Genomic DNA, 27,573 nt, shown 5'->3' on the forward strand with positions numbered 1-27,573 from the left:
AATGAGTAGTATACCACTCATTTCTGGCACAACTGCAGAAAAATTTTGTGGTAACATTTACCATATGAGGGGGTTAATTCGACTTCATGAGTATAGTGGTTTTTAACCGACTATAGCATCAGGTCACTTTAACTATATCTATGTTCAAATTCACTATATTGAAGCTTTGAACCATAATAGTAATATTGAACATTCTATTGTAAACATGACCATTATAAGTGGAATGCTCAGTTTAACAATGTACATAGTTATCTTGATCTGTTTATTGTAACTAAACCAGGAGAATGGAATGTTTTACCATGCATTACGCATAACAGTCAAATTGAACACCATGTTGTATGGATGACCATTATGGAACGCTTGGTATAACAATAAGTATAGTCATACTGACTAAGGTCTGTTTGCATTAACAAAAACATTGAAATTTTGACATTTTTGTCTAGTTATTTCAAAAAGGGATATCTTTGTTGTTTTTAAAATGACGCGGGCCAATATAATTTGGTGGATGATGAAGATTTAAGAAAGTTTCAGCCAATGTAGCTTTTGGATAGCGTCTCTTAGTTTATTATTGACATACATACATTTTTTATTAAAAATAATCGTTTCGGCAACCAAATCGTCCTTGTATTTCCTCCTTGTATTTCCTGCCTTGACGGTTAACTAAAAACGTCCAAAATTATATGATTTTAAGATGTCGTTATTAAATTAAATTGGAGTACTTACTGCATCTAGTAAAGCAAACACTTAGTATTACATTCCGTTGCGGAACATAACCTTCTGTTTCGTAAGACTTAAAAATCGATTCACAGTTCACCATGGAACAGACTATTTGTAAGGCTAGTGTTACGCTCATTTTTACCCAGTAATTATTTTTCTGGCTGGGATTCGTTCATACAACGGCTTTTCACTATATCAGTTATATCACATCCCAGTTATATCATAGAAATAATAGGTCTGTTCCAGTACCAGGAGAAACTGGAAGTACTCCGGAGAAAATCGTTCCTGTACTCTCTTCTTCTCTTTTTTCTTCTTCTGGTAGCAAACCGGAGTAAAAAGGAGCAAAGATTTTTTGCTCCTGTTTACTCCGCAGTGACTTCCGTGTACTGGAACAAACCTAATATTACCGCAATAGTTAAAAAATTTAAATTAAAAGTGCGTCAAAAACACGCTCGTATGCTTAATTCACAATTTTCCACTGTAATAGATGCATAATGCAGGAATACATAATGGGAACGCAAATATTGACAAGTTTTATGGTTGTTAGTAATAGTCAGTTGAAATTCACTATACGCAAAAGGTGCTTACAACAAGGCTCATGTCCACATAAACGGTTTATGTAGTTATTTCAACCTTCACATTATTGTAATAACTATATATTCAGTGTATACGACTTATTACTATATTGTGCAGAGAACAATCATACGAAAAGTTGTTATAACAATATCACTGGTTATTTTTAAGATGTTTACCATGCTCATATTGTCATTTTTACTTTAATTTTAAGAGCACTTTTAACTATCCCATTGTCTGTCTTTAGATTGTAGATATTGTTGTAGTGAGCATGTTCAAATTGTCATAAATAACAACAGTATAGTTAAGCGATAATCGATTTTGGTAGTATTTTTCACGATATAGAAGTTTAGTATTACCAATCTCATGGGCATTACTGCTATATTGGCGAATAGTTAAAACAACCACGGAAATCGGGTCACAGATACCATAGAATTTTTCTCAGTGTAGAGCACTCTAGTTAGAGTGTGGCCAAGAGGCCATGACGTATCCAAACGAACATGAAATTTGACGTATTTCTATTGTGTATACGTCAAATTCCATGTTCGTTTGGATACGATACGTCGTCAGCTATCTAGTAAACACCACCTATCCAAAAATGGGTCCCAGTGAGCAAATTTTCTGGCAGAGACCGCTCTGCTAGATATCTGTAAGTCTTAAGACTATATGTGGTAACCTTTTTTTGGTTTTTACTTGAGGTAAAAAATTGAGCGCAAGGTAAAAAATTGAGAAATCTAGAGCGTTTTTTCATTACATCATATCTAACATAAACGTCAAATGGAGAAAATCGCGTGCAAAAATTTCCTTGCAACTTTTAAATTTATTTAACAATTGAAACACACATCTAACTATTATTTTATTATATTTTGCCCATCACTTTTGCTATTATGCTCTTTTACATATGTTTCCCGGTCAGCGTGGCAAGCAGAAAGCAAAAGTTGAGCAAAGCGAAATTGATGCTGGCAGAGTTTCTGCGAGCATTTTGCGAGAATTCTGGCAACGGATTCGCTCAAATGCAAAAACCGTTTCTGACAGAAGCGGTTAAACCAACCGATGCTGCTCACTTTTATCCAGAATCGAGCCAGAAATGTACGGCCAAGATCTCTGCACGTTTCCTGCCAAATCTTTATCAGATGTTTTGCTCGATGCGTGCTAATTTCTACCAGGTAGGAACTGCCAGGATCTTTGCACAGTTTATGTACGAGTTATGCCAGGGTTTTGCTCGGTTCCTGTCAAAATTTGCCAGAAAACGCGAGCGAAAACGAGTTCGCCCTAGCTCAAATAACCCGATAGGATACGCGCAGAAATCTGCCAAACCAAGACTAAGAGAAATCTAGCAGAGCGGTCTCTGCCAGAAAATTTGCTCATTGGGTCAGCGTGGCAGGGATACCAGGCATATTTTTCAAATGTCTTCACATTTCATGAAAAAATGTCTTCATTTGTCTTCGCCGACCAGCATTCTGAATCGGTTTTAGATTTTGAGCCAGAATTCTGCCAGAAATCGGTCAGACAACCGAAACAAATTTTGTCTTCGAAATGAAAAACCCGTCTTCACAGCCTTTCAAATGTCTTCAAAATGAAGACACATGTCACATCTGGCATCGCTGCAGCGTGGCAAGCAGAAAGTCAGCAAAAGTTGAGCAAAGCGAAATTGATTCTGGCAGAGTTTCTGCGAGCATTTTGCGAGAATTCTGGCAACGAATTCGCTCAAATGCAACAACCGTTTCTGACAGAAGCGGTTAAACCAACCGATGCTGCTCACTTTTATCCAGAATCCAGTCAGAAATGTACAGCCAAGATCTCTGAACGCTTCATGCCACATCTTTATCAGATGTTTTGCTCGATTCGTGCTAAATTCTACCAGGTAGGAAATGCTAGGATCTTTGCACAGTTTATGTCCGAATTATGCCAGGGTTTTGCTCGGTTCTTGTTAAAATTTTTCAGAAAACGCGAGTGAAACCGAGTTCGCCCTAGCTCAACTAATCCGACAGGATACGCGCAGAAATCTGACAGAGCAGCCAAACCAAGTGGCAACACCGTTTGTAGATAGCACCCTTGAGGGACGCCTGCTTTAACGGCCCGGTCAAACCATTCGGAATTTGATTCGGAATCCTGAATGGAGTCAGTATGGATTCCAAATCAAATGCAACAACCGATTCTGATTCGGAATCGGTTGATGCATTTGATTTGGAATCCATAATGGCTCCCCACTGAGACGTCCAAAAATTTGTTTCAAAATTGTTCAACACGGGTCCAACGATGGACGTTCGTTGAACGGTTATTTGGACGTTGTCCAAATTGGTCCAACGAATGTCCGTCATTGGACGATTTTGAAACCAACCGTTCTTAGAGGGTCCATTTAGAAATCCGAACCGGTTACGGAATGAGTTTAACTGGGGGGTAGCTTATTCCCAGTTAAGCTCAGCCGGAAATGAACCGGAATTCTGGCTGGATCCAGTTTGGACTCCGGCTCCAGTGACACAACCCTCTAAGAACGGTTGGTTTCAAAATCGTCCAATAAAGGACGTTCATTGGATCAATTTGGACAACGTCCAAATAACCGTTCAACAAATGTCCATCGTTGGACCCGTGTTGAACAATTTTGAAACAATTTTTTGGACGTCTCAGTGGGAACCGATTCTAGTTAGAATCGGTTGTGTCACTGGAGCCCGTGGACGAACTGGAACCAGCCAGAATTCCAGTTCATTTCCGGCTGAACTTTACTGGGAGTAAATACAGAACACTATAGTGCCATAGATTAGGATTGTAGCTGGCATCAGTGGTAGGAACATCATTGTTTTGATTCCGGGATATATCTGTCAAATGGGCCAAATAAAGCAAAAAAATAATCCTCTATCGTCGTTTCATGGCGACTAATCATTTTTGTTTCTTTTAGTCAGCAAAACAATGGACATTCTTGGCTAATGTGTTTTCACTAATTAGAATGCACAAATTGTGTCTAAACTTGTACTGAATTTTGATAAATTTTCATTTCCTTGTGCGGTATATACGAACTTTTTCATTTCATAACAATAACAGTCGAAAATTTACACCGATAAAATTCGTTATATTGAATATATAGATTTCACATATAATTTTTTGCAATTTGTAGTAGCAGATAAAAATTACCTGTCACACATAGATATCATGGGAAAATTAATGAAATTATAATAGTATGCCACATAGAAATTTGTTACATAGCAGATATCACATCATTTTTCTGTTTGCCTCTCGTTTATTCTGTTGCAAATTTTATGCATTGGACGTTTTCGGTCTTGAATGCATAAAAATCGCAGCAGAATAAACGAGACTGAAATGAAAAATAGGCAAACTCAATTCGAAGTTCAACTAAACGGTTTGTGGTTAATTTTTAATTATCTTTATTTTGTAAATTGGAAAATTGAAATCCCACATTTTGGCAATTAATTCTTTGTGCCAAACACTGTCGAAAGCTTTTTCGATGTCTAGAAGGACAACTCCAGTGGAATAGCCCTCTGAGATATTTGCCTTTATCATGTTAGTTACTCTTACAAGTTGATGAGTAGTTGAATGTCCAATACGAAATCCAAACTGCTCAGGAAGAAAAATAGAATTCTCATTGATATGTGACATTCTAGTTAGGATGATTTTTTCAAATAATTTACTAATAGAAGAGAGTGGGCTAATTGGTCGATAGCTAGATGCTTCTGTTGGGTTTTTATCTGGCTTCAAAATAGGAATAATCTTGCATTTTTCCATCTTTCAGGGAAGTATGCTAATTCCAAACATTTGTTGAATATTTTGACCAAGTATCTCATGGTGATTTCGGGAAGGTTTTTAAGAAGAATGTTGAAAATTCCATCATAACCTGGAGCTTTCATATTTTTTGACTTTTTCATGATGGATTTGATCTCATCATAGTTTGTTTCAACAATACCGTCTAGAGACAATACTTGATTTGAAACGTTTTCATATTTTTGTAAGACTTCAATAGGACTCACAACGTTAAGATTAAAATTATGGACGCTTTCAAACTGCTGAGCAAGTTTTTGAGCTTTTTCTTCATTTGTAAGAAGTATGTATGTGGTCACCTTCCTTCAAAGCTGGAATTAGTTAGTTTCTGAGGTTTCTTAAGAACCATAGAATGTTTCCAGAAAAGTTTAGAATTTGGCTTGATTTGTTCAACCTCTTTCGCAAAATTTTCATTTCTTAAGAGTGGGAATCTATGCTTAATTTCTTTTTTGTAGATCCTGATAGATACATTTCATAGCAGAATCACGAGAACGTTGATATTGACGTCTTCGAACATTCTTCAAGCGAATCAGAAGTTGAAGATCGTCGTCAATAATAGGAGTATTACATTTTTTCTGTGTTGTTGGTACTGATTTCTAGCATCAACTATAGAATTACTTAAATTTTGTAATGCCGTATCAATGTCAGCTTTATTTTGTAAATCAAGGTCATGATTAAAATTATTCTCAATATAAGCTTTGTACCTTTCCCAATTCGCTTTGTGATAATTGAACACTGAGCTAATGGGATTGGAAACAGCTTCTTGAGAAAGTGAAAAAGTTACTGGAAGATGATCAGAATCAAAGTCAGCATGTGTAATCAATTCGCTACAAATATGACTTTGATCTGTCGGAACCAAATCAATTGTTGATGGATTCCTTACAGACGAATAGCACGTTGGACCATTCGGGAACAAAATTGAATAATAACCAGCAGAGCAATCACTGAAAAGTAGTTTACCGTTGGAATTGCTTTGAGCATTATTCCAGGCTCGGTGTTTGGCGTTAAAATCACCAATTATGAAGAATTACGACCGATTTCTTGTAAGTTTTTGTAAGTCTCCTTTCAAGAAATTAATTTGCTTACCAAGATCAGTTTCAACTTCGATACCCAAACTCTCGATCACCTTGGTTTCAAGAGACGGCATAACGGAATGTTTGATCTTGCGATTAACCACTATTGCGATTCCTCCACCGAATCCAACAATTCGATCAAATCGATGAATAACCAAATTAGAGTTACTCTTCAATTTAATATTTGGTTTTAAAAAAGTTTCGGTCACAACGGCTATATGCACATTATGTATCCTCAAGAAGTTGAAAAATTCGTCTTCGCACGTTTTTAATGAACGAGACTTCCAATTTAATAAATTTAAATGATTATTTAAAGTCACTGTTAAACATTAATTTCATTACAATTTTGTTGGTGGGTAGAATTTAACATAGCAATCATCATAGGTAACATAGAGCCCTGCAAGTATTTTAATTATTCTTCCGTTACGCTACGTAGATCCATTGGACTAAAGGAAGCGTTGGATGCAAACGAGTTTGTAGGCGTGGTAACGGTAGCCGTTATTTTGGCCTTGTTACCTGCCACTGAAGCATAAGATGACACACCATTGTAGGATGGTGTGACGGAGGTAGAAGTAGTTGTTAATCTATTTTGAATCGGATTAACACGTTTGGTCGTGTTTTCTTGAGGTGTACCTAAAGAAGTAGGTATATTTTTTATTGGTTGTTTTTGTTGTCTAGAACGAGAATTTATAATTTTTACTCGAACAGGACAACCCCATAAATTCAATTTATGATTTTCGCTACAATTAGCGCATTTGAAATTTTTTGTGGTTTTTTTCACCGGACAAGTATCTTTCATGTGCGATTTATCACCACAGATCATACATTTGGAATCCAAATGACAATTTTTTGTGCCGTGCCCAAAGCCTTGGCATCTACGAAACTGGGTCAGATTTTGAATTCTGCCCCCATGTCGTCTATAATGTTCCCACTTTACTCGCACGTGGGACATAAAACGTGCTTTTTCAAATACTTTCAAATTATTAACCTCATTACGGTTAAAATGAATTAAATAAAGCTCCTGTATAATTCCAGAGCGTGCTAAATTTTTCAATTCGTTGGATATTTCATCCAAACTTTGACCTTGTGGTAGCCCTTTCGAGACAGCCTTGAATGGTCTAGTTATCTTGAAATCATATGAATAAAATTTATATAACTTCTCCGTAAGATACTGGAGTAGTCGTTTGTGACCCAATCAATTCTTCCGCTGTAACTCGACATTCTCCTCTTCGGCGAATCTGGAAACAGACTTTCACGTCCGGAAGGAACGTCGAAAGCTCAGTTCGAAGGGCTTTGAAGTCGGAGATCATCACTGTTATAGGCGGAGGTGATTGCGTTTTCTTCTCATTGGCATTATGCGCAATGCGAGAAAATTTAGAAATTTCATCAGCTTCACATTCGGATAAAACATCGAATGAGTTGATGCAGTCAATTGAATTTTCGGGTGGAGACGATACCCTTTTCCGGTTAGCTTTAATTTTTGGAACAAGGCCTTTCTGGGAGGACCCAGGCATGTTGGAAAATTTAGATATTTCTTTAGGCTGAATTGTTCTTGAAAAATGTTTTAGTCTTGAAAAGGACTGATTGAGTAGAAAATGTAGGTAGTCTTGAGAAAGACTAATTGTCGAAAAAATATAGGTAGTCTTGAGAAAGACTGATCGAACGAAAATGTAGGTAGCCTTGAAAAAGAAAAGTTGCTGTTGAAAAACTCTAGGTAAACCAGGAGCTATCAAGATTTGTGACCGGTTCGAACGAAGGTTCAAGCCGGTATGATTTGTTGGACGGTTATTTGTACGTTGTCCAAATTGGTCCAAAGAACGTCCTTCATTGGACGAATTTGAAACCAACCGTTCTTAGTGGGTAGAGACCCCTTTTAAATTTAGGCATCCGAGCTGGGTCCAAGGATCATCCAATAGTATCATCCATAGCTCATCCAAAATAGTTATAGAATCACTCGAACCTGAAGTAGCACCATACGCGTCCAGATATATCTACCTATGGCAAAACGAATTACTGGTGAGAGGAATTGGCATGTATAATTTGTATTATTAAACGTCGCATTTGTAATTTTCTGAGAAACTTATAAATCGTCGATATCTTAATCAGAAAGTATGATAAATCGGCTAACGCTTGGGGAAACAAGAGACATAATGATAACAGATTCAAACAACCTTGCCCGTCGTACTTAACCAAAATTTCTAGTTTTTTGTACCGAAAACCATTCCTGCAAGAGTAGTTTTGTATAATTTATTACATGTATTAATGTATTACATGTTTACACGACGTCACCCGCGTTACTGGTTGGTACGGTCAAACTTAAACTTGTGTCGAACGGTGTCAATCAAGATTCTCTGTCGCGTTCTTGATGACACATCATTAGCTAGTACAGTATGCGCGCCAGTAGAGATCTCCAATGGAGTTCTCGGAACAACTCCAAACTTCTACAAATCCGCTCATGGCTTGAACAGAGCACACAATATTTTTAATATTAATTCCTTAAAATAGTGGAAATTCATGTATTTTCACGAAGGAATCCGAATTATGCAACGGCCTAGGCCGGGGACAATCTGGCGGAAAGTGCTTGTTTCATATGTGTACCACTGATGTGATAGTGGCGCTAGCATACCATTACCATATGAGTGCCATCGTTGATTCTTCTTGCTTGAACCAATATATTTTGCGAAAAATTTACTTTGACTTGGTTTATTGATGATTATCATAGAAGTAAATCGCATAAAGATTTTAGGCGCGAAACACTTATTGTTAAATGCTATCTCATGAGTACTCGTTTAAAAAAGAAAATAATTCAGACAGTTTGCGAATCTTAACAGAAGAAATTTTATACATGAATAAAAAATACAATAGTTGAGCATCAGAAAATATAACGAATTCTAGCGATTTAAAGGTGGGAATATTTAGTACTAGCACAGATAACAGACGTTTAGGCTAGAACAAAATTTCTTCAAAAACCTGTGTAAACTTTCAAATTGATAAACGTTGGAAATCCGTGTTTCACTATTGCCATCTGCGCATCTGTTTGCTACACGCGTTTGACAGCTGCACTCTAACTGCATTGTATCGATCACTGCGCCATACAAACGTTTGCCAAACGTGTTTCAGACATCTGATTTATTCAGAATTTCAGTAGCGGGTATTTACACACGATTCAAATCGAGCCTAAACGTCTGTTATCTGTGGTACTAGTATTTACACGCAGAAAAAAGATTTGCAGGTTCAATAAAATTATGCATTAAATTCAATAAATTAAATTATTGGTCGGGAGACAATAAAATTATTTATTGAATTCAATAAAATTTATTTATTGTTTCAATAAAAAAAATTATCGTTCCGATTTTCAATAATTATTTTATTGAAATCAAAAGAAAATTATTGATACTAAAAATGTATTTATTGAAAGCAAAAATTTGCTGTTGTTCTAATAAAAAAATATTTTCAAACCAATAAGTTTGTTTGTTAAAGTGATAAACAATAAATGATTGGATTCAATAACACATATTTTTGGTTTAAATATGCTAAATTTTTCTGCGTGTAGTAAAGTAAATAAAGTTAATACTACAAAAAGAGACTGGGTGTTTTGTGGTGACACAAACAGCGTCAAGAAATGGTTGGGTTTGATCTGTTCAAAAACCCGAACTCGACCCGAATTCGAAAATTCCAAATTCGAATAACCCGAACCCGACCCGAACCCGAAAGTTTAAAATTTCAAAAACCAGGACCCGAGAAATTGAAATTCGAAAACCCGGAACCCGACCCGAAACTGAGAAGTTTAAATTTACAAAACCCGAACTTGACCATCTCTAGCGTACACTGATTGGATTGCGCTTAAATAAGTATCAACATTCGTTCTTAACCCTTGTGAAGGCAAGCTAAAATCCTAACATTAAAGGGCAAGCCGGGCCTCTCAGGCCCGTCTAAATTCAAGCTCCTTTTTGCCGTTCTCATATAGAAAGGTTATGCAATCGGTCGAAATTTCGACTTTTTAACCGAGACCCGCAGGGCCGTATCTCTTATACCATTCGACTCAGTTCGTCGAGATCGTAAAATGTCTGTATGTGTGTGTGTATGTATGTATGGATGCATGTATGTGGCAAACAATCTCACCGATTTTTCTCTGAGGTGGCTGGACCAATTTGTACAAATTTAGTCTCAAATTAAAGGTGCAGTCTTCCCATCGGTCTCAATTGATTTTCTATTGATCCGACTTTCGGTTCTGGAGTTACGTGTTGAAGAGTACAATCACACAGCAAATTTCCATAGAAACTGATACCACCATGATGTCCAAATGATGCAATATATATTAAAATATGTGCAACATTACTTGGCTTTACATGTCTAGATCATTAATGACCTACCGAAGGCACATCGACCACATTGGCCAGCTATGGCGGTTCGTGACGCCCCGGGGGAACTTACCAAGTTCCTAAGATAATGTCATACCTATTTCTCAGCGAATTCTTTACCGATTTTTACAAACTTTTCAAATGAAAGGTACAGCATTCCCATTGGCTGCTGTTGAATTTCTAATTGATCCGCCTTCCGGTTCCGGCATTAAAGGATGATGAGTACGAACACGCAGCAAATCCCGATTTCAGCGTATAAGGCGATGGATGTAAAAAGGTCAAATTCTTTCCAAAAGGTGAGTACTCGGAAGATCACGTCGACTATCGATTGGTTCTGAGCTCTATTTCGTTTGAACACGACCAATAAATGTTTCTGGGTTGCTATTAATTTCTTCTGATTCATAACCGGAGTACATATTCATATTTTTCTGCATCAGATTCATCGTCGGAAGCAATATCATTCACATCTTCTTCCTTGCTTTGCAAATCAGTTTCGGAATCGTCAGCTGTTGAATTTGCTCGAATTTCTTCCATTATTTCAGATTCTTTGAGACGATTGCAAACATGGGGCGTATCGTCTTATAGCCATTTCAATTTTTGGTTTCTTTTAGATCCTACAATTTGAATAATTACGACAACTATAACACAAAGAATAGACAACAAAAATAGACAATAACGACAGAGTTAGGTTATGTTGTATCCAAATAATTGTCAAGTAGACCACAGTGGGTGAAATAAAAGTATTTACCCAAAAAATATGACACACGTCATTATCGTATGCTATTTTTACATTTCTTATAATACAAACGTATAGAATTCGCTCAAACTTTCAAGATTTTTTCTTATAAGAGAAGGTAAAAAGATAAAATCAATCAAAACATGAAAAAAATTCCTGCTAATATGGAGATGAACTCATCAAAATGTTTTTTCAGATAAATATCAATGTATAAAACCCGTGGTATTCCTAGTAAATATTGCATGCACACCGGGTCTGCCAGGCCCGGCTTGCCTTTTTGTGCATGTAAAAAATTCAAACATAGCTGCGCATCACTCCATAGATGAAAATTTCACAATTCTTTATTTTTCTAATAGATTTCAAAGCTACTTATCAAAATTTCCATGCCCAAGCTTATACTGCATACACATTTTTTTGTAACTAAAAAATTGTAACGTGCCGGGCCTCTGAGACCCGGTTGCCTTTTTGAGGGTTAAGAAGCAGATCAATAAAAAAATCTGGCTTGGAAAATGTAAAATACTCGTGTTAGAACGAAATGAAAATTCGAGTATAACGCACCCTTATTCATCCTACCATTTCAGCTAATGCGTTGAATAGAGATAACAGACACTGCTCTAACTATTGCGTTCAAATGGGTAGGATGAATAGAGGTGCTAAGATGAATTAGGGCACAGTAACCCTATATGTATGACCCCGTAATGCTCTACAATTTATTCTTGAACATCATTTCATTTGGTTTCGACCCAATGTATTGGTTTCTTTGTCACACCACAAACCTGTGCGATTTTCTGAATGAACCATAAGGTAGCGCAACATAAATTTTAGCCACGATATGTAACCTTCGTGACGAAACATTCATGATTTTGCTATTTTCATGTGGTAGTTGGTAACGCAGTTTAGGCAGATTCGGTGGTGCATGAGGATAACATGAACGGAAAAATGCTTTTATTCGGATGAAAAGTGGACTGATCGGGCTTTAAAATATATCTGTCCAGCGTCGAAATGAGTGAAAAGTACTTTGTGATAGTTTTTAGTTTGAATTTTGCCAAGATCGTGCTGAAAAAGCGTGAAAGTAGGGTCAAATTTTTGAAGATCTCTTGGATTGACCGACAACCCACACAGTGACTGGGTTGTAGATCACGCAGGACGGAACCAATACAAGTACGTAGTAGTAGTGCAGTGGTTTTACTGAGGTCCAAGACTGTATTAGCAGCGTGTGAGTGGATGAGCCACCGTTTGTTTATGTGAAATAGTTGAAATTCCAATGCCCGATCGATCAATGCTAGCCCATGCTGGCTGGGCTGGGTGACTGCTGATGATCCCGGTGTGTTGTTATTTTGCTTTACCCCGACGAAGTGTTGGTGATTTTGCCTTCGGCAGACGAACAGAGGGCAAACGAAATGAAGGAAAATATTTGTATGCGAGGAATGAGAAGAAAATCCACATTTCTCCGCATCAGCATTAACCAGGAGCACTGTCGCCGATCGATATGTGACCGATTTAATTATTTATCGTGAAGTGAATTACACCAGCAATTGAAGCAATCCGTGAGAAGTCGGATGGTAATCGAGAAAAGTAAACAAAAAGAAGAAAAAGAAATAAATCTTGTTATTGTGATTGTAATTTAATCCGCAGTAGTATTTCCGGATGTAACGAAGAAATATCGATCGGTGATAGGCAGGAAAAGTGTTCAATAGTGTGAAAATTTATATTCTGTTGGTGCCATCTATGATACAGCAGAGCCAAAACCTGGCGAACTATCAAATGCGTATTGCATGCTAATGAATTACGACAACATTAGTCAGTGATGAGTTCATTGACCAGGGTGATAGCAGATTCACGTGGATTATCGCAATTTTCTAGTTGGTTAGTACCGGTCGCGTTAACTACATTGTTGTGTCCATTTCTATTAAATTGTCATTTGCTCGTAAAACTAGCAAGTAAAATTATGTTTCCTTTCGTCCTATCAACATACTAGTTAGTATATAATTGGTATGTGTGCAACAATGTTTCAATACGACAAATTTTACAAGACACATGGTCGCATCTCTTTGCTCACACGATTTTCAGTTCCCACACCAACCTTTCCTTTGTTACCTTTCTCCTGATACGAGCTAAACTGAAATTTGCATTCAATATAATGTGATATGCAAATGATGAATCCATTTCATCGTCCCACTATCTGTGACGATCATAAAATACTAGCGTGTTGAGTTAAGAGTAAAATGCCAGACGTGGTGAGTTCGTCGCTGCGAAAACCGCTTGCTCGTTGAAGTCTCTTGTATGGATGGCACGCGTCGATGGGCTGATGATTTTTGTTCATTGTATCAGAAAAAGAATCACTAGGGAAAACGCTCTACGTCTGTTTTTTATAATTTGAAGTGTAGAAAATGACTGAAACCGATCAGAAGGAATTGTCAGTGTCCGTAGGATCGTGGCACTAGCCACGCAATGTCATATACACTATGAAACGATTGAAAAGTACGTTGAAACAGAAGTGTGATAATAAACTCTGTTTCAATCCAACTAGAGGTGCAATTGCGCCATTCTCATTTATCCAAACTATGAATTCATAGTTTGTTATGTTCAATATAAATTTGAAAATGACTTGCATTGTTATTATACACATATTAACGATTCAAACGATTCCTACCGGTTAATGGCGCAATTGTTTGTATCACTGAATAGTTATTTTAGTCGAAACAGGTTATCAATGTAAATAACTGTACTGCCGTTCTACGCATAATTGTCCATGTTACTTTTTAACATTTTCACTTTTTTCATCCAATGATCATTTGCGTCAGGTATAGGTTCTTAATAAGGTTTATCCACAGATTAGTGGACCTAACACAGTGATATAGAATTATTAGTCCATTTATCTATATATTTAAACGGGCGATATGTATCTAAATCTAAGTATTAGTTGCTCCGGTTTATTCTTTAAAGTTTCAGGCACTAATTTTCGTGAACGCATAGATTTGTAATGATGTCAATACTGGGATAAAAACGAAAATTTCAACGAATTAATGCTTTTTCAAAATGAATCTTTCAAGAACAAAGCTAAGTTATTTAAATTAATTGTTGGAAGAAACAACCAAAAACTGTTTTAAGGAACCCCTAGCAACAGAAGATATATGTGCTCGTACAAACATATAAATAAATAGTACCCTTAAATAAGTTACTCCAACTTTCCCGTTACACAAGGTTGCAAAGGAAAATATTCTTAAAATGCTGAATAAAAAAATGTTTCTAGAAATGGTAGTACCCCCTTAATAAAAGCGATGGTGCTAGCCGATTTGTAGGTGTAATAAAACTTCATGAAACTCAGCTGAAGACACCTAACTACAAAACATGAACGAGAGCTAAAATACTGTTGTTCACTATTTTTCAGTTTGTGACCACGGTGCGGCGTCTCACCCGTGGCGGTGGTCAGCTATTTTCGTTCGCGTCCCTTATCGCCAATTTTTATAAAGTGATTCATCAGCAGTGCTATCTTTGAAAATGAACCATCTTGGTTATGCAACTAATTTTTTCCGATCTTTTTTTAAATGCAAATAATTAAGCAATCTTCATTTCGTTATATTCTGAATTGCACATATTTTGTCGCATGAACTTTTAAATGTACTTTCATTTTATGGCATTGTAAGGGAACACGTATCCGCCGGTTGATGCCAATCGAGCTGACATTTCTTTAGACTAAGCAAACTAATTTATTTGTTTGTTTAGTGTTTATTTGACCAACTAGGAAACGAATCGAGTGGGTCTTTAATGCGTGTGGAAATACGCGTGGTCTTATCTGAGTGAATGACATTTGAATTATGTATGAGGGTGGAGAATTGACAATTCGCAAGATCAATTCAAATCCAATTACCAATTTGCGGCAATCATTTCAGCACGAGGAACAAATGTTTTATGGTCATATTTAATGTTTTACTTTTAGTCCATTAACTCATCAGTCAATTATACTGAGCTAAGAATAAGTACGTACTATTTGGAAACGGGAGGTGTTTGATTCGTGCATGATGTTAATATCGTTTAGGAACGCAGCATTTATATTTTTTCTGTTTCACGTCTTCATTGTAATATCGGAACGTTTACTCGAACGAGGTGGAAAATTTCAAGTTACGGGATCTGAATATGCTTGTGATTATACCAACAAGGACCAATTATAAATTTTGCCACGCTATTAGAAGGAAGGGATATAACTAATTGTGACATACATGGGAGGGGAGCACGTCATGTGCTTTGACGCAAACGGTCGTTTTACGCACGATTGCGCCATGTATATAGGTAATTCCATAGAACATGAACACTTTTGCGAGTAGCGGAATTAATGTGCTACTACAAAATGAAGGAAAAACTAAAATCATTTGATTCGTATTAGACCAAAGGCAAAAATAGCGTGGTAATATGACGGGAAGTTAGTTAGTATTGGGTAATCTTTGCGTGACATAATTTATGAATGTTCCGCAATACCACTTTTAAACTCATTGTTTACGTTCCATTTTACATTGTCGACAACACTCCCGACAGCCGGCTGTCCGGAGTTCAAGTTGTTTTCGATGAAACAATCTTGATAAACGATTACCCAGAACATTTACGTATCCTACAGTCAATAAACTATTCAAACATCTTAAGCACGAAAATATATTCTCAGTCGCATCGCTTGCTTGAAGCGAATCCTGACTAACAACCCACCCATGGGAGTGTCACAGAGTCGGGGCCTTCCGTTAAGTAAGTACCACATCAACGCTTCCTTTCTCATCCCAAGTTACGGTAAAGATGGTCATGGCGCGCAATGGTGGCTCTCAGGCGAAATTCTCGCCTTTTTACGCAACGCAACGCAACGGTGCGGCGTCTCACCCTCTCATTCCAGCAATTACCTTTTTTTAAATGTTCATGGAAATTTGATGATTTTTTTCATGCCAAAAACCATTTCACAGTATTTTAGAAACTTGTTGCAATTAATAAAAATGATTTCATCAAATATTGAATGGTTTACTTTGGCGCAGTATCGATTTTTAGAAATGTGCGGCATCTCTCTCCACATTACCCTACAATAAAAAATAATTACGTAGCGTTTAATTAAGAAGTACATTACACTAGATGTCGGGCACTGAAAAAATTCATGGAAAAATACAGATTCATGATTAAAGAGATGGCCGTGGTAATATTATTTACAGCAGTGAGAACAATCCTATTAAGCTCTTCATCACTATCGTCGCTTGCATAACATGGCGAACGCATCTGGGATAATGAGCCTGTTTTCGTCATGTTCCGAATTTGATTACGGCTTAAAAGCCAACTTCAAAATGCTCTTTGAAAGGAAATTGCGGACAAACCGTCACTGGCTAAACATAGTTCCACAGAGAACAGACGCCCATCTTCAGCATTCAACTTGTGTAAAATCTCTAACGGTTTCGAAGGTAGTTGGGATATCCAATCTCGGTCTCTATCAACAGACAGTGTCGAACTAACATTCCTTCCCTTCCTCGGTAGAACAGCATTGGTCGTGGCCGGCGTCATTATTGACCATTTTTAAGAAAGTGATAATAATTTACTCCTCCCAAGTACCATTTTTTGTTTCATTGTGCATTTTCACTCGTTAGGTGCAACTGAAAAAAATTCAATCGTAACTTCTATTTGCTTCAAACAACTTAAAATCCATATGAAGAAAAAATGCTAATGTTATCACGCGCACACATACCTTCTATGTGTCAGCTGTATAAACTATGTATGCGCATACATAAGTTATATGTGTGTATTGTTATAGAATCGGGTTTTATGTGCCTTATAGTTATGAAATGTGCATGTAAGATATTGCTTGTAAATACACACATTAGGTTTATGAACCAGCAAATGGTAGCTATATGTCACCGCTAATTGCAAAAAATAATGTGTAAAATCAATAGGTATAACATATATATTTTCATCAGTGTAAGCTAAGCTTACACACCCTCCCCCGCATTCCTAAATAAGTTGACAAGAAGACAACATTGAACTAATGCTGATTAAGTTATTTTTTGTTTCAATCAATCAACTACTAATCAAACACTAGCACAAGCACTAGATCAATGAGCTGAGCTCTGACACATTATGAGCTTGTGCATATGAATACGACGGCGTTTTTGATATTTGTATAACAATGAAAGTAAGTCGGAAGAATTGGAGAAGTCGGAAGTAAGAATGAAGTCGGTTGTCACGGTAAAGATGGACACGTATATCTGTACCAGGACACATGCTAATGAACTCGGGTGATTCGTAGTTATGCTGCCTAAGCTCGACCCTCCTTAGCAGAAGACAAAGATTAAGCCCGTACGATATTAAGCCTGTTCTAATGACCCTGCCACTTCTAGTTTCCCGATCTGTTTACATCCTGGCTCTCACTTGAGTACTATGGCTCTAATTTTCATAACTTTCCCTACCCAGTAATCTCTAGCTAATAGAATGTCGTTAAAATGTAAAAAATGAAAGTATGTTATGTGCGATTAGCAAGATTCAACATTTTCAAATACCTGGGTCGATATTTTATGTGCGAATTTATTTCAATATTTTCATATTTTTTTCGCCATTACAGATCAATCACAGTATTATATTCAACTGTAAATACGATGGCCGAATTCTTGCCACTCTGTGATGTACTGTTCAACGTGATCTCTCTGGCCGGTTACTTCTGCGATGTTGTCTTCGATGTCGTGCTCGGCTATGCACTATACGAAAGGCAGAAGTTTACCTACTTTGCTGCCGTTATCGTGATTGTCAGTTTTTCACTAGTAATCTCACAGGTTTGTACACCCTCTTTTAGTTTGTGAAAGGTGTCCATCTAGTGCATTCATTTATTTTCCAGATTGTTTCCGTACGATGGTATTTAAACAAACGAAAGCTGAGAAGTTCGACTACCGCAACTACAGGACCACCATCCGAAGGCCACGACCACTCAGAAAACAGCATGGAGAAAAAAAAGAAAAAATCACCAGATGAAGTGCTAACTAAAACGGCCAAATACAGCCGATACGCCGTACTGGCACTTCACGCCACGCAATTAGGTGTATTATGGCGTTACGCTAAGCTCTTCGTTCCCGTGGATTTACGCCATGTGAAACATGAGGTCCGAGACCTATGCATGCTACGGCTGGTGCATGCGTTCTGCGAGGCAGCACCCATGCTTTTACTGCAACTATATGTACTAGTGAATCTTCAGAATGAGAACCACCTCAGCACGCTCAAGCTGAAAGCTCTGGCCAGTGGACATCATTTATCAACGACAGCTTTAGTCCAGCAGACCAGCATTGCCGAACAACAACAGAAAACATTTCGCGATCTTAATATGGTCTCAGCTACACTATCTCTTTTCAGTGTTTGCTGGGCTCTGGCCAGTTTTAGTAAAAATGTTCGTTTACAAAACGTACACCGGTTGGTGCTGACATGGCTTGGAGTCATATTTCAATTCCTGTGGCGATTGGGTACAGTGATATCGCGTGTAATTTCGTTGACCGTTTACGCATCGGTTTACAGTCATTGGGTGTTTCTGGTTATCAGTGAGTTTGTCCGATGATGTTCACGACGGTTTACTAATCTCTATTTATTTCTTTTTCAATTAGTCCTACATTGGATCTCGATGTTTTTATGGCTTATCTCACCGAAAAACGTATTTCACGGGGAACGAATATCGAGACTAAAAAAGGCAATGTTGGGCGGCCTAATAGCGTTCGTGTACATTTTCGCATATATCAATCTACAGGAAGTTCGACATCGGCAGAAAATGGTCAGTGGAATTGATTTTCGATGGCTGTGTTTTATGATATACATGTTTAACATGTATGTTTCTATTACAGCTTACCTTTTACGTCGTGATGTTCATGGAGAACTGTCTGCTGGTATGTCTGTGGATGGTTGGCATTTGGCCTAACCGTCCTGAGGGTTGGTACATGATACCTATATTAGTATTGTGTAGTTTTGGTGTTGGTTTATTCTTCATGGTTGTGTATTACCGATATTTTCATGTACGCCGGTTAGGCTATGAAGCAGGTGGTCGGGTTCCGTGTAGTGGAAGGACTAACAAGTGTAATCATGATGCATGCCGCTGCCAGGAAAGCTCACAACAGTTGGAAACTGGAAAATCCATGGGAGGATGTGGAAATCAAAAGTACCCTCATGTCATACCGGGTGTGTTTAACTGCCGTTTTTCGAATCCGGTGAATGCTGCAACTAAACGGAAAAAAAAGAAACCAACCACCTTTGTTCCACCACCGAATTTCGCCATTCAAACCAATAACACCGAGCATGAAGCTCCTATCGGACCAATGGCAATTCCGTTCTGGCGACGGCCTCTTCCAAGATCGCATACTGGAGGGTCTAGCGAAAATGATGGCAGTAGTGTCAGCTCAAGAGTCAACATCCAGCAAAAATTACAGGAAAAGAAACAAAAACAACTGGCCGAGTTGAAAATTATTGAAGAGGAGATCAAGCAGGGTAAACTTGGTGGGCCAGGAACTGGAACGCTAAGTTCGGGTGACGATACTAAGGCAACATTACCACGTCAACCTATTCCAAGAGCGAAAAAACACATCGATATTGATCCGATGGATTGGCGACCCTCAAGTCCAGATATGGCTGAAATTTCCGTGGAGAAGTCATTCAATGATCTTAACTTGCTGCTGGCAGCTAATTTAGATGATGTAAATAATCTGAACAAATTTAATGCTAACTATGATCCTATATACAACAGTTTTGGGTTGAATGGAATTAATATTTCTGCGCTGGTGAGTATGAAGAATGCCGAAGCGCAACAGGCAGCCGCGAACAACAGAAACATGTCCCCGATATCGTCACAAATATCGGCAACTGAGAGTAATTCACTCACTCGTCAAGTTCACCCTCGAGCGAAAATCTTGCCGAACAATGTGCCAAGAAATCCATTCGCCGAAAACTATCGGGGAAATTTCGTTAGTTTATACGCTGATGCGGCTGCTAACAATAATAGACCTCCTTCGATAAGCCCCCGTACTACAGATGTTGCAGCAGCAAATCGTGCAGTTCTTTATGATAATCACAGTCGACTCTACATGGACGCCAACCATCCCCGTCAGATATCGGGAACCTACAGTAGTATGGAGAACACTGGAACTGAGAATCTCCCTTTCCCGTACAACGTTGTTCCGCCACCCCGCAGCAAACTGGATAGTCGAGCAACACCTACCATGCCAAACAACCCAAGTGCAACTAACACCGGTAGCAGTAGTGGCAATAATAATAGTAACAGCATTGGTAAGAATGTACCAGTAGCAGTTCCGCCAACCACGATCAACAATCTGAATAACACTAAGCGTCAGATGCAACGGGCTAAGACACCGGAGATACTCTTGTCACCACATTATTTGGAAAATTCACGAATTTACTACGACTGGGTGGCGCGAGAGGCGGCTAATTTTAGGTAAGAACGAAAACATGTGTTCTTTGATTAATGTAGTTATTTTTTTATTCAATTCGTTTATTTGATAAGGCAGGTTTGCGTTAGCTTAAAGGTGGCAATTTTGTTTTGTTTTACATTTTAAAAGTAATGTAGTTATTCATCCTGTTATGCTGGGTTCATTACTTAAGGCATAGATGTCTCCAACCTAACGTTAATATAAAAGCGTTGTCTTATTGATAAAGCGAAACCGCGAAACGACTTTCGTAGGCTTATTAAGAATCTGATTCACAAACGAATTGTTTGATAAGATATACGGAAGTATTTCCAATATTTACGAGCATCTTTTGTAATATAAACGATTTTTTCCGAAAAATTCATAGTGTAATCATGCACAAAAATCGTATCGTTGAACGAATTTATTCGTTAATCTGCTACGGATAGGTTCATCGGTGAACACGAGCATTTTTGTGTAAACAGTTGGGTTCGCACATTTCACGATCTAAGAACATGGCGACTTGATGAACGATAATTTTTGTAAATTTGCATATTCAGGGTACATTGCATAAACTTAATTATCGAAGACGGAACCATTTTTCGTCAATGAAACGAAATATTTCGTTATTTTACTAAAAGCTTGTGTATAGTACGAATATTTCGTCAGCCGCACGATTTCATTACTCTCATCGAACAAAATGTTTATGTGTAGCACAAATATTTCGTTAGTAGCACGATTTCGTCATTTGTGACGGCCCCTTGGTGATAATGAACAGACAGCCTATAAAAGGTTGAATTGATGACGTAGACGCTACCATTCGCCTTTAGAAACTGTAACACATACGAGCACAAAGGCAGTTTTCGTTTTGATGCATGCTAGGACCTACCTATATAAGGACTTCGACGCATGACATAAGAGAGTGTCCCAGGTTATAGCCCAACTTCGGTTGTTGGTCACACTCCATTTTGGAAGTGTGCGTCCACGAAACTTTGCAGAGCGTCATATTTTAACGTAAGCCAGTTTTTGAGGGAACCGAAAACAACTATCTATATTTTCTGTGCTGAGCACAGTATTGAAAAATCAGCCTGAAATGGTTTTTCAAGTTTAGGTGATTGTTTATTTCCCATTAAAATTATCTAAAGATGGTAACTGAAAAAAAATCAGAAAATAAGTTTTATTGGTGTAGATTATCGTACAAAAATGATTTTTATAAAATCCGAAGGAGAAAAACCATGTAAATCTCTTATTTGTTGGATATCCTATCTATGCTTTGATCTTAAGGCATTTCTTTCAAGACCACCTTGGCCTGCCTGTGTTGAAGTCATGAGGATTAAACTTGGATTATTTCTCAGGAAAATATTGTAGAAGACGTTTTGTCCAAAGAACATCTTATCCATCCGTCGACTCTATGGATAAGACTCACAATGTGCTAGAAGCTTGTGAGAACTAGGATATCTCATTGCTTGATGACCTTTACCATATATAATATTCGTCCAAGATATGTGGTTGATTGGCGCTTTCTATTGGAGAGTGAGAATAGATAAACCAATTTTTGTAATTCTTAATCCTTTTGTGATTCAGTATTCTGTTTGCATAAATATAATACAATAAACAATGCATTACTATATGAATTACTATATGGAATGTCTTTTGTTTTGTCGAAGAGAGATTCATCACTCTACTAGGTGGATTAAGAGCATTTTTATTTTTAAGAAATCTTCAAAAAAATTTGAAGCTATCGTAAAAGCGTATGAGGTTAGGTTAACAAAAAAGCTTTCAAAATATTGTATGCGCAAAAAGTGCCAAAATATGACACACTTACCTAGAGGTTCACCTATCCCTGTGGTTCATCTATACCCACTCTTCTCTACATATTCATATGCACGCTAGGGAGTATAGGGAAAGAGTCTAATAGTGTAAAGCCAAAAATACCTTATTGAGCAGACCAATCGTGTGAAGTAAATAAACATTACTCATGCCTGATGCGAAGAATATAAGTATTGAGGATTCATCAAAAAAGAAGAAAGTTCAATTTTCGTTCAAAATTATCTTGGTCAAATCTCCCCAGGCCTTGGTCTCCTCGCAGTGGGGAGACTTGACCAAAAAAAAAACGTTCACAGAAAAACTTGTATACCTTTTGACAAAGTAAACTAAACATTTTGCAAAAGATCATAAACACACACAAGACCTTAGCACATCATATCTCAATGACTTTTGAAGGATTGAAAACTTTTTTTTTTGAGATTTATGCATGTTTAGCTGAAAACCTGATCAATTCTCTCCATGTTCCTCTACAAGCCAATATCGTCGCTTTGTTGCCGATCGGAATGATTTTCCTTTCCTTCTATCTAAAGAACTATTGGGAATCAGTCGAGGTATACTTGTTACCTATTTCGATGTTGGCGGTGAATGCAGTCTCTTCATTATACTAGGTCAAAGACTACCCGGGAAGAAGAAAATTACTTCAGAGTACCAAATTCAAGTATACTGTACCCAATACTTGAACACCACAATAAGATATTGAGGAGCCTTGCATAAGAGGTAGAATACCTGAAACCCTAATACCTAACTGAGACATGTACTACGATAATGAAACGTGTCATTATAATACCTGAATAATAGCAAAACCTTTTCAAACTTCCAATAACAAAATTGACTGTATGGAGGTATTCAATAAGGTATTGATTTGCTATTTGTAAAAATAACTGGAATATAAAAATAATACTAAAATAAAGTATTATATCTCATTGAGGTATTAAGCAGGTATTGAAGAATGTTTCTTCAATATCTGTTTAATACCTCAATGAGGTATTAATAATCAATTAATACCAGGTTTTGGTATGATACCAGAAAATAGTATGCTCGGGTTATTGGCCAGATATTTTCTCCTTTTCTTTTGGATAGTAAACCGGTTTTGTTTGGTATTTGCATATATGAAATCCATGCAAAGTCTAATCTTGACTACGTTTATAGCCCACATGTCCAAACCAAATTAAAACAAATCATCTACTTTTATCCGCAGAATCCAAGAAACTGACCGCAACGAATCCGTTGTGAGTAGCGGAGATGAAAATTTGGACCACAATGCCGCAGATAATGGACATAATCCCAATCGCATTCCATCCGATATCGATAGCCAGGTAATAAATAGTTACGTTACATCACAAAGGCCGATTGTCAATTTAATTTTTTTTCTGCAGGTCTCTTTACCACGTTCCTACACGCTACCACGCGAGTTTAAATACTACCGTCGGAACAAGGGTCGCAAAGTGATCAAGAACGAGCATTTCATCGCCAGTACCAACAGCAGTGACGGGGATGTGGACAGTGGAGACGACAACGAATCGGAACACCATTCGAATAATTCGAACACCAACTCGCAGCAGCGATTGAAAAACGCTACTCCTTGCTCGAACCTAGGAGCACCACCGAGGTTGAATAATCTCAACAAAAATTCAGCAGCCATGCACTACGCGCAGAACATTTCCCCGAATGCAACCATGCTGGTGAGCGGAGGCAGTTCGGCGATCATTTCGGCACCCAATTCAAGGCAAACGCTGAACGCAACGCCCCAGAGTATGCATATGGTCAACGGCTACGGAAATAATCTGATGGCGAGTAGTTCAAAACAGGTCCATAGCTTGGATTTGATAAACGGCGTCGACAACGTAGTCGGTGTAGCGAATCCCAATGGCCCTGCAGTTTCGTACAACAGTAGACCAATGCGATTGCGAATGTATGGTGCTAAGAACGGGATGGTTCGACACGAGACTAAATTATGAGTTTAGCAGTAGGGTTTGGTAGAACATATTTATATGGGACTTAAAATAGATTGATCGTTTTGAATAGGTAGCATATTAAAAATTATTCTGTAACTTGTGATATAATTTTAATTTGTTTTTTTTTTCATAAAGAAGCTTGTTGCTTGTATGTTTAGTAAAATAATATGAAACTGGAGACTGCTAATACAGAAAATCCAGTCTTGGCTTTATCATCGTAGGCATGTTATTTACTGTAACGCCAATCTTAGATAAATCAAGTAAAAATAAGATGCTCATTGATATAATAAACAAATTAAAACATAAAACAAGGTGTCGACATTTCTGTGAATAAAAAAATCCTATATGCACATTTTCTAGGTCTTTCAATCAAACTAAAAGATGGGAGGGTAATGTGAGAGACATAACCGGAGTGAAGTAGAATACACTTCAGTCTGTTATATGGAATGCATTAATTTACTATCTTATGGAAGATTGTATTAAAATAAGGTTGGAGGTACTATGCTACATTTTCAGTGGCGGATCTGGGAGAGGGTCCTGGGGATTGGGACCCCTCCCGAAAATTTCCAACTTGTTGAGAAATGTTAAATTAGTTTGAATTTCATATTAGGTTCAAACTCAAAATCGCTTGAAATCGAATTCGACCACCAATACTGATTTTCATTAAATGAGGCTTTTGCGTATTATGTATTTTACGATGCTCATTTTAAAATTTTCTGGCAACGCTCTAGTACCCCGTTGAACTTAGAGCACTCTAGTTAGAGTGAGGCCAAGACGCGTTTGACGTATCCAAACGAGCAGAAATCTGACGTATTCCTATTGTGAATACGTCGAATTTCATGTTCGTTTGGATACGTCATGGAGGAATTAATATATTACCTTCGAATTAATAAATTTTCGTACAGACTGAAATACTATACTAACTTAAACCTATTTTCAATTTGAACATTTCTCTACTTAAGTTAAAGTCAAAATGATGAAAAACGCTATTGAAGAGCTGACAGCAAACATCTACCGGGTTATTCTGGCCGTACTGCGTGCGATGAGTAGAGAGGCGAAAGTAGTCCATTCTCCGCAGAGACCTACCAGGAACGTTGAAGTCCAGCTTAGCGAGAAGCAGAGGGCAGTCAATGTTGTCAGCGAGAAGATCGAACACAAAAAGTCGCTGCAGAAAAACTCTCCTGTTTCGTAGCGTAGGCAGGTTGATAAGAGCACAACGATGCTCATACGGTGGTAGTTCAAATTGATTTCGCCAGGGAAGCCGTCGAAGGGCATACCGGACGAAGCTCTTTTGCACCCGTTCTATGCGATTAATGTGTACGGTGTGATACGGGGCCCAAACGATAACTCCATACTCTAGAATGCTGCGTACCAGACTGATGTACAGTGCCTTCAGGCAGTAGACGTCGTTGAAATCTTGGGTGTTTCGTTTGATGAGTCCTAGTACTGCAAAGGCTTTAGCAGTAACTGCATTGAAGTGTTCGATGAAACGTAGCTTACGGTCAAGTATAACACCAAGGTCCTTGATTGATGATACTCGTTTTACTGGGGCAGCGCTCACTGCATACTCAAACGTAATTGGCGAGAGTATTCGTGTGAATGTGATTATGTTGCATTTCTGAATGTTTATAGTCATTCCGTTTCTATCACACCAACTCATGATCCTACACACAGAAAAAAAAATGTTGGTAAAAATAAGAGTTTTTCACTCTTAGCAAAAAAGAACCAACGCATGCTCTTAGTTTGAAAATAAAACTTTTATTTTGAATACTATTCTTCATTAGCTTAAAAGGAAAACTTTTATTTTGATTATTATTCTTGATTAATTTAAAAGTTTTACTTTCAACCTGATAGTTGGCGTTAATTGTTTTTTGCTAAGAGCGGAACACTCTTACTTTTACCAATATTTTTTTTCTGTGTGTATCTATGTCCATCTGAAGTGCACAACAATCTACCAGAGTTGTTATGATGCGATAAATTTTCAGATCATCTGCGTACATCACCTTACACGATGTCAATTCGCTGCAAATGTCATTCACAAAGAGCACGAAGAGAAGAGGTCCAAGGTACACCCGATGTGATGTCGAATGGGTCTGAAAGTACAGTTCCAAGTCACACAGATGCACTGCGGTTTGTAAGGTACGAGAAAATCCAATTGGTCAGCCAGTCCGGAAATCCAATTCGCCTCAACTTTTCAACAGCTGATGAGGAAGGCGATCGAAGGCTTTGGAGAAATCTACATACACTGCATCAATTTGTTATCGTTTCTCTAATTTATCAATCAGCGTTGACACATATCTCATTAAGTTCGTCGTTGTTGAGCGCTTTCTAACAAACCCATGCTGATCTGTAGTGATGATGTGTTTTACTGCAGGGTAGAGAATATCTTACAGCATACTTTCAAAAACTTTTGGGAGGCAACTCAGGATTGAAATTCCCCTGTAATTTATGACGTCGTGGACGTTACCGGCTTTATGAATTGGTGTTATTAAAGCCTCTTCCACTTGGCGGGAAAAATACTTTCACCTAGTGAGCGATTGAAAAGCATGGATATCGGTACAGCTAACGATGAATAGCATTGCTTGACGAAACATGGTTGTATTCCGTCCGATCCTGGTCCCTTTGAACCGTCAACACCACGTAGATTGGTGTACACTTCGCGTTCGGTGAAAGATGTTACAGGCAAATTCAAGGAGAACGTCGGCAGACTACTCAGGTACGATTCAGACAAAGGTGGTGGGTTATTACTTAGCACACTTTGAAAGAAAGACGAGAATAGATTTGCTGACTCCGCAGGTGTCGTTGAGGTCCTGTCACGGTAGTTCACGTTGTAGCCGTCGCTGACCGATCTTTTGAAGCGCGTAGTTTTAGCGCCACTCCTTTCGGAGACTACCGCCAAGTTTGAGATGCCCGGATGAGACTGCAAGAATGCCAGTCAAGAAAAGAATCCTTTCTTTGAAAGAATCCAGATCGGTTCAGCTAGGCACACAAGCTAAACCCCAGAACAGGTCCAAATACCCTAGACGGCTAAAGTCCCCAAGAACCGAAGCTCACCTTCTAAATCCCACAGTCGAAACTCCCCATAGCCAAAAAGCTTATCATCACTGGCAGGGTTAATGTTTGCCACCAGATCGTGCTAACAACGTGGAAGAGAAT

General features: G+C 38.0%; 1 protein-coding gene across 2 annotated transcripts; it reads left to right on the forward strand.

Annotated features, from left to right (window-relative positions):
- Nucleotides 1-12,131: 12,131 nt before the first annotated feature.
- LOC131692060 (uncharacterized) lies at nt 12,132-24,731 on the forward strand. Of its 2 annotated transcripts, none has more exons than XM_058978907.1 (7): nt 12,132-13,097; nt 17,809-18,016; nt 18,079-18,769; nt 18,833-18,996; nt 19,067-20,664; nt 23,661-23,778; nt 23,839-24,731. In XM_058978907.1, the coding sequence occupies exons 2-7, from the start codon at nt 17,843-17,845 to the stop codon at nt 24,418-24,420; spliced, it is 3,327 nt and encodes a 1,108-aa protein (XP_058834890.1). In that variant the 5' UTR covers nt 12,132-13,097; nt 17,809-17,842; the 3' UTR covers nt 24,421-24,731. The 2 variants fall into 2 exon arrangements, with proteins under 2 accessions (XP_058834890.1, XP_058834891.1); XM_058978908.1 differs by having other exon boundaries at nt 12,132-12,392.
- The last annotated feature ends 2,842 nt before the right edge of the window (nt 24,732-27,573 follow it).

Source organism: Topomyia yanbarensis, chromosome 3, assembly GCF_030247195.1.
Source record: "Topomyia yanbarensis strain Yona2022 chromosome 3, ASM3024719v1, whole genome shotgun sequence".
Taxonomy (NCBI): Eukaryota; Metazoa; Arthropoda; class Insecta; order Diptera; family Culicidae; genus Topomyia; species Topomyia yanbarensis.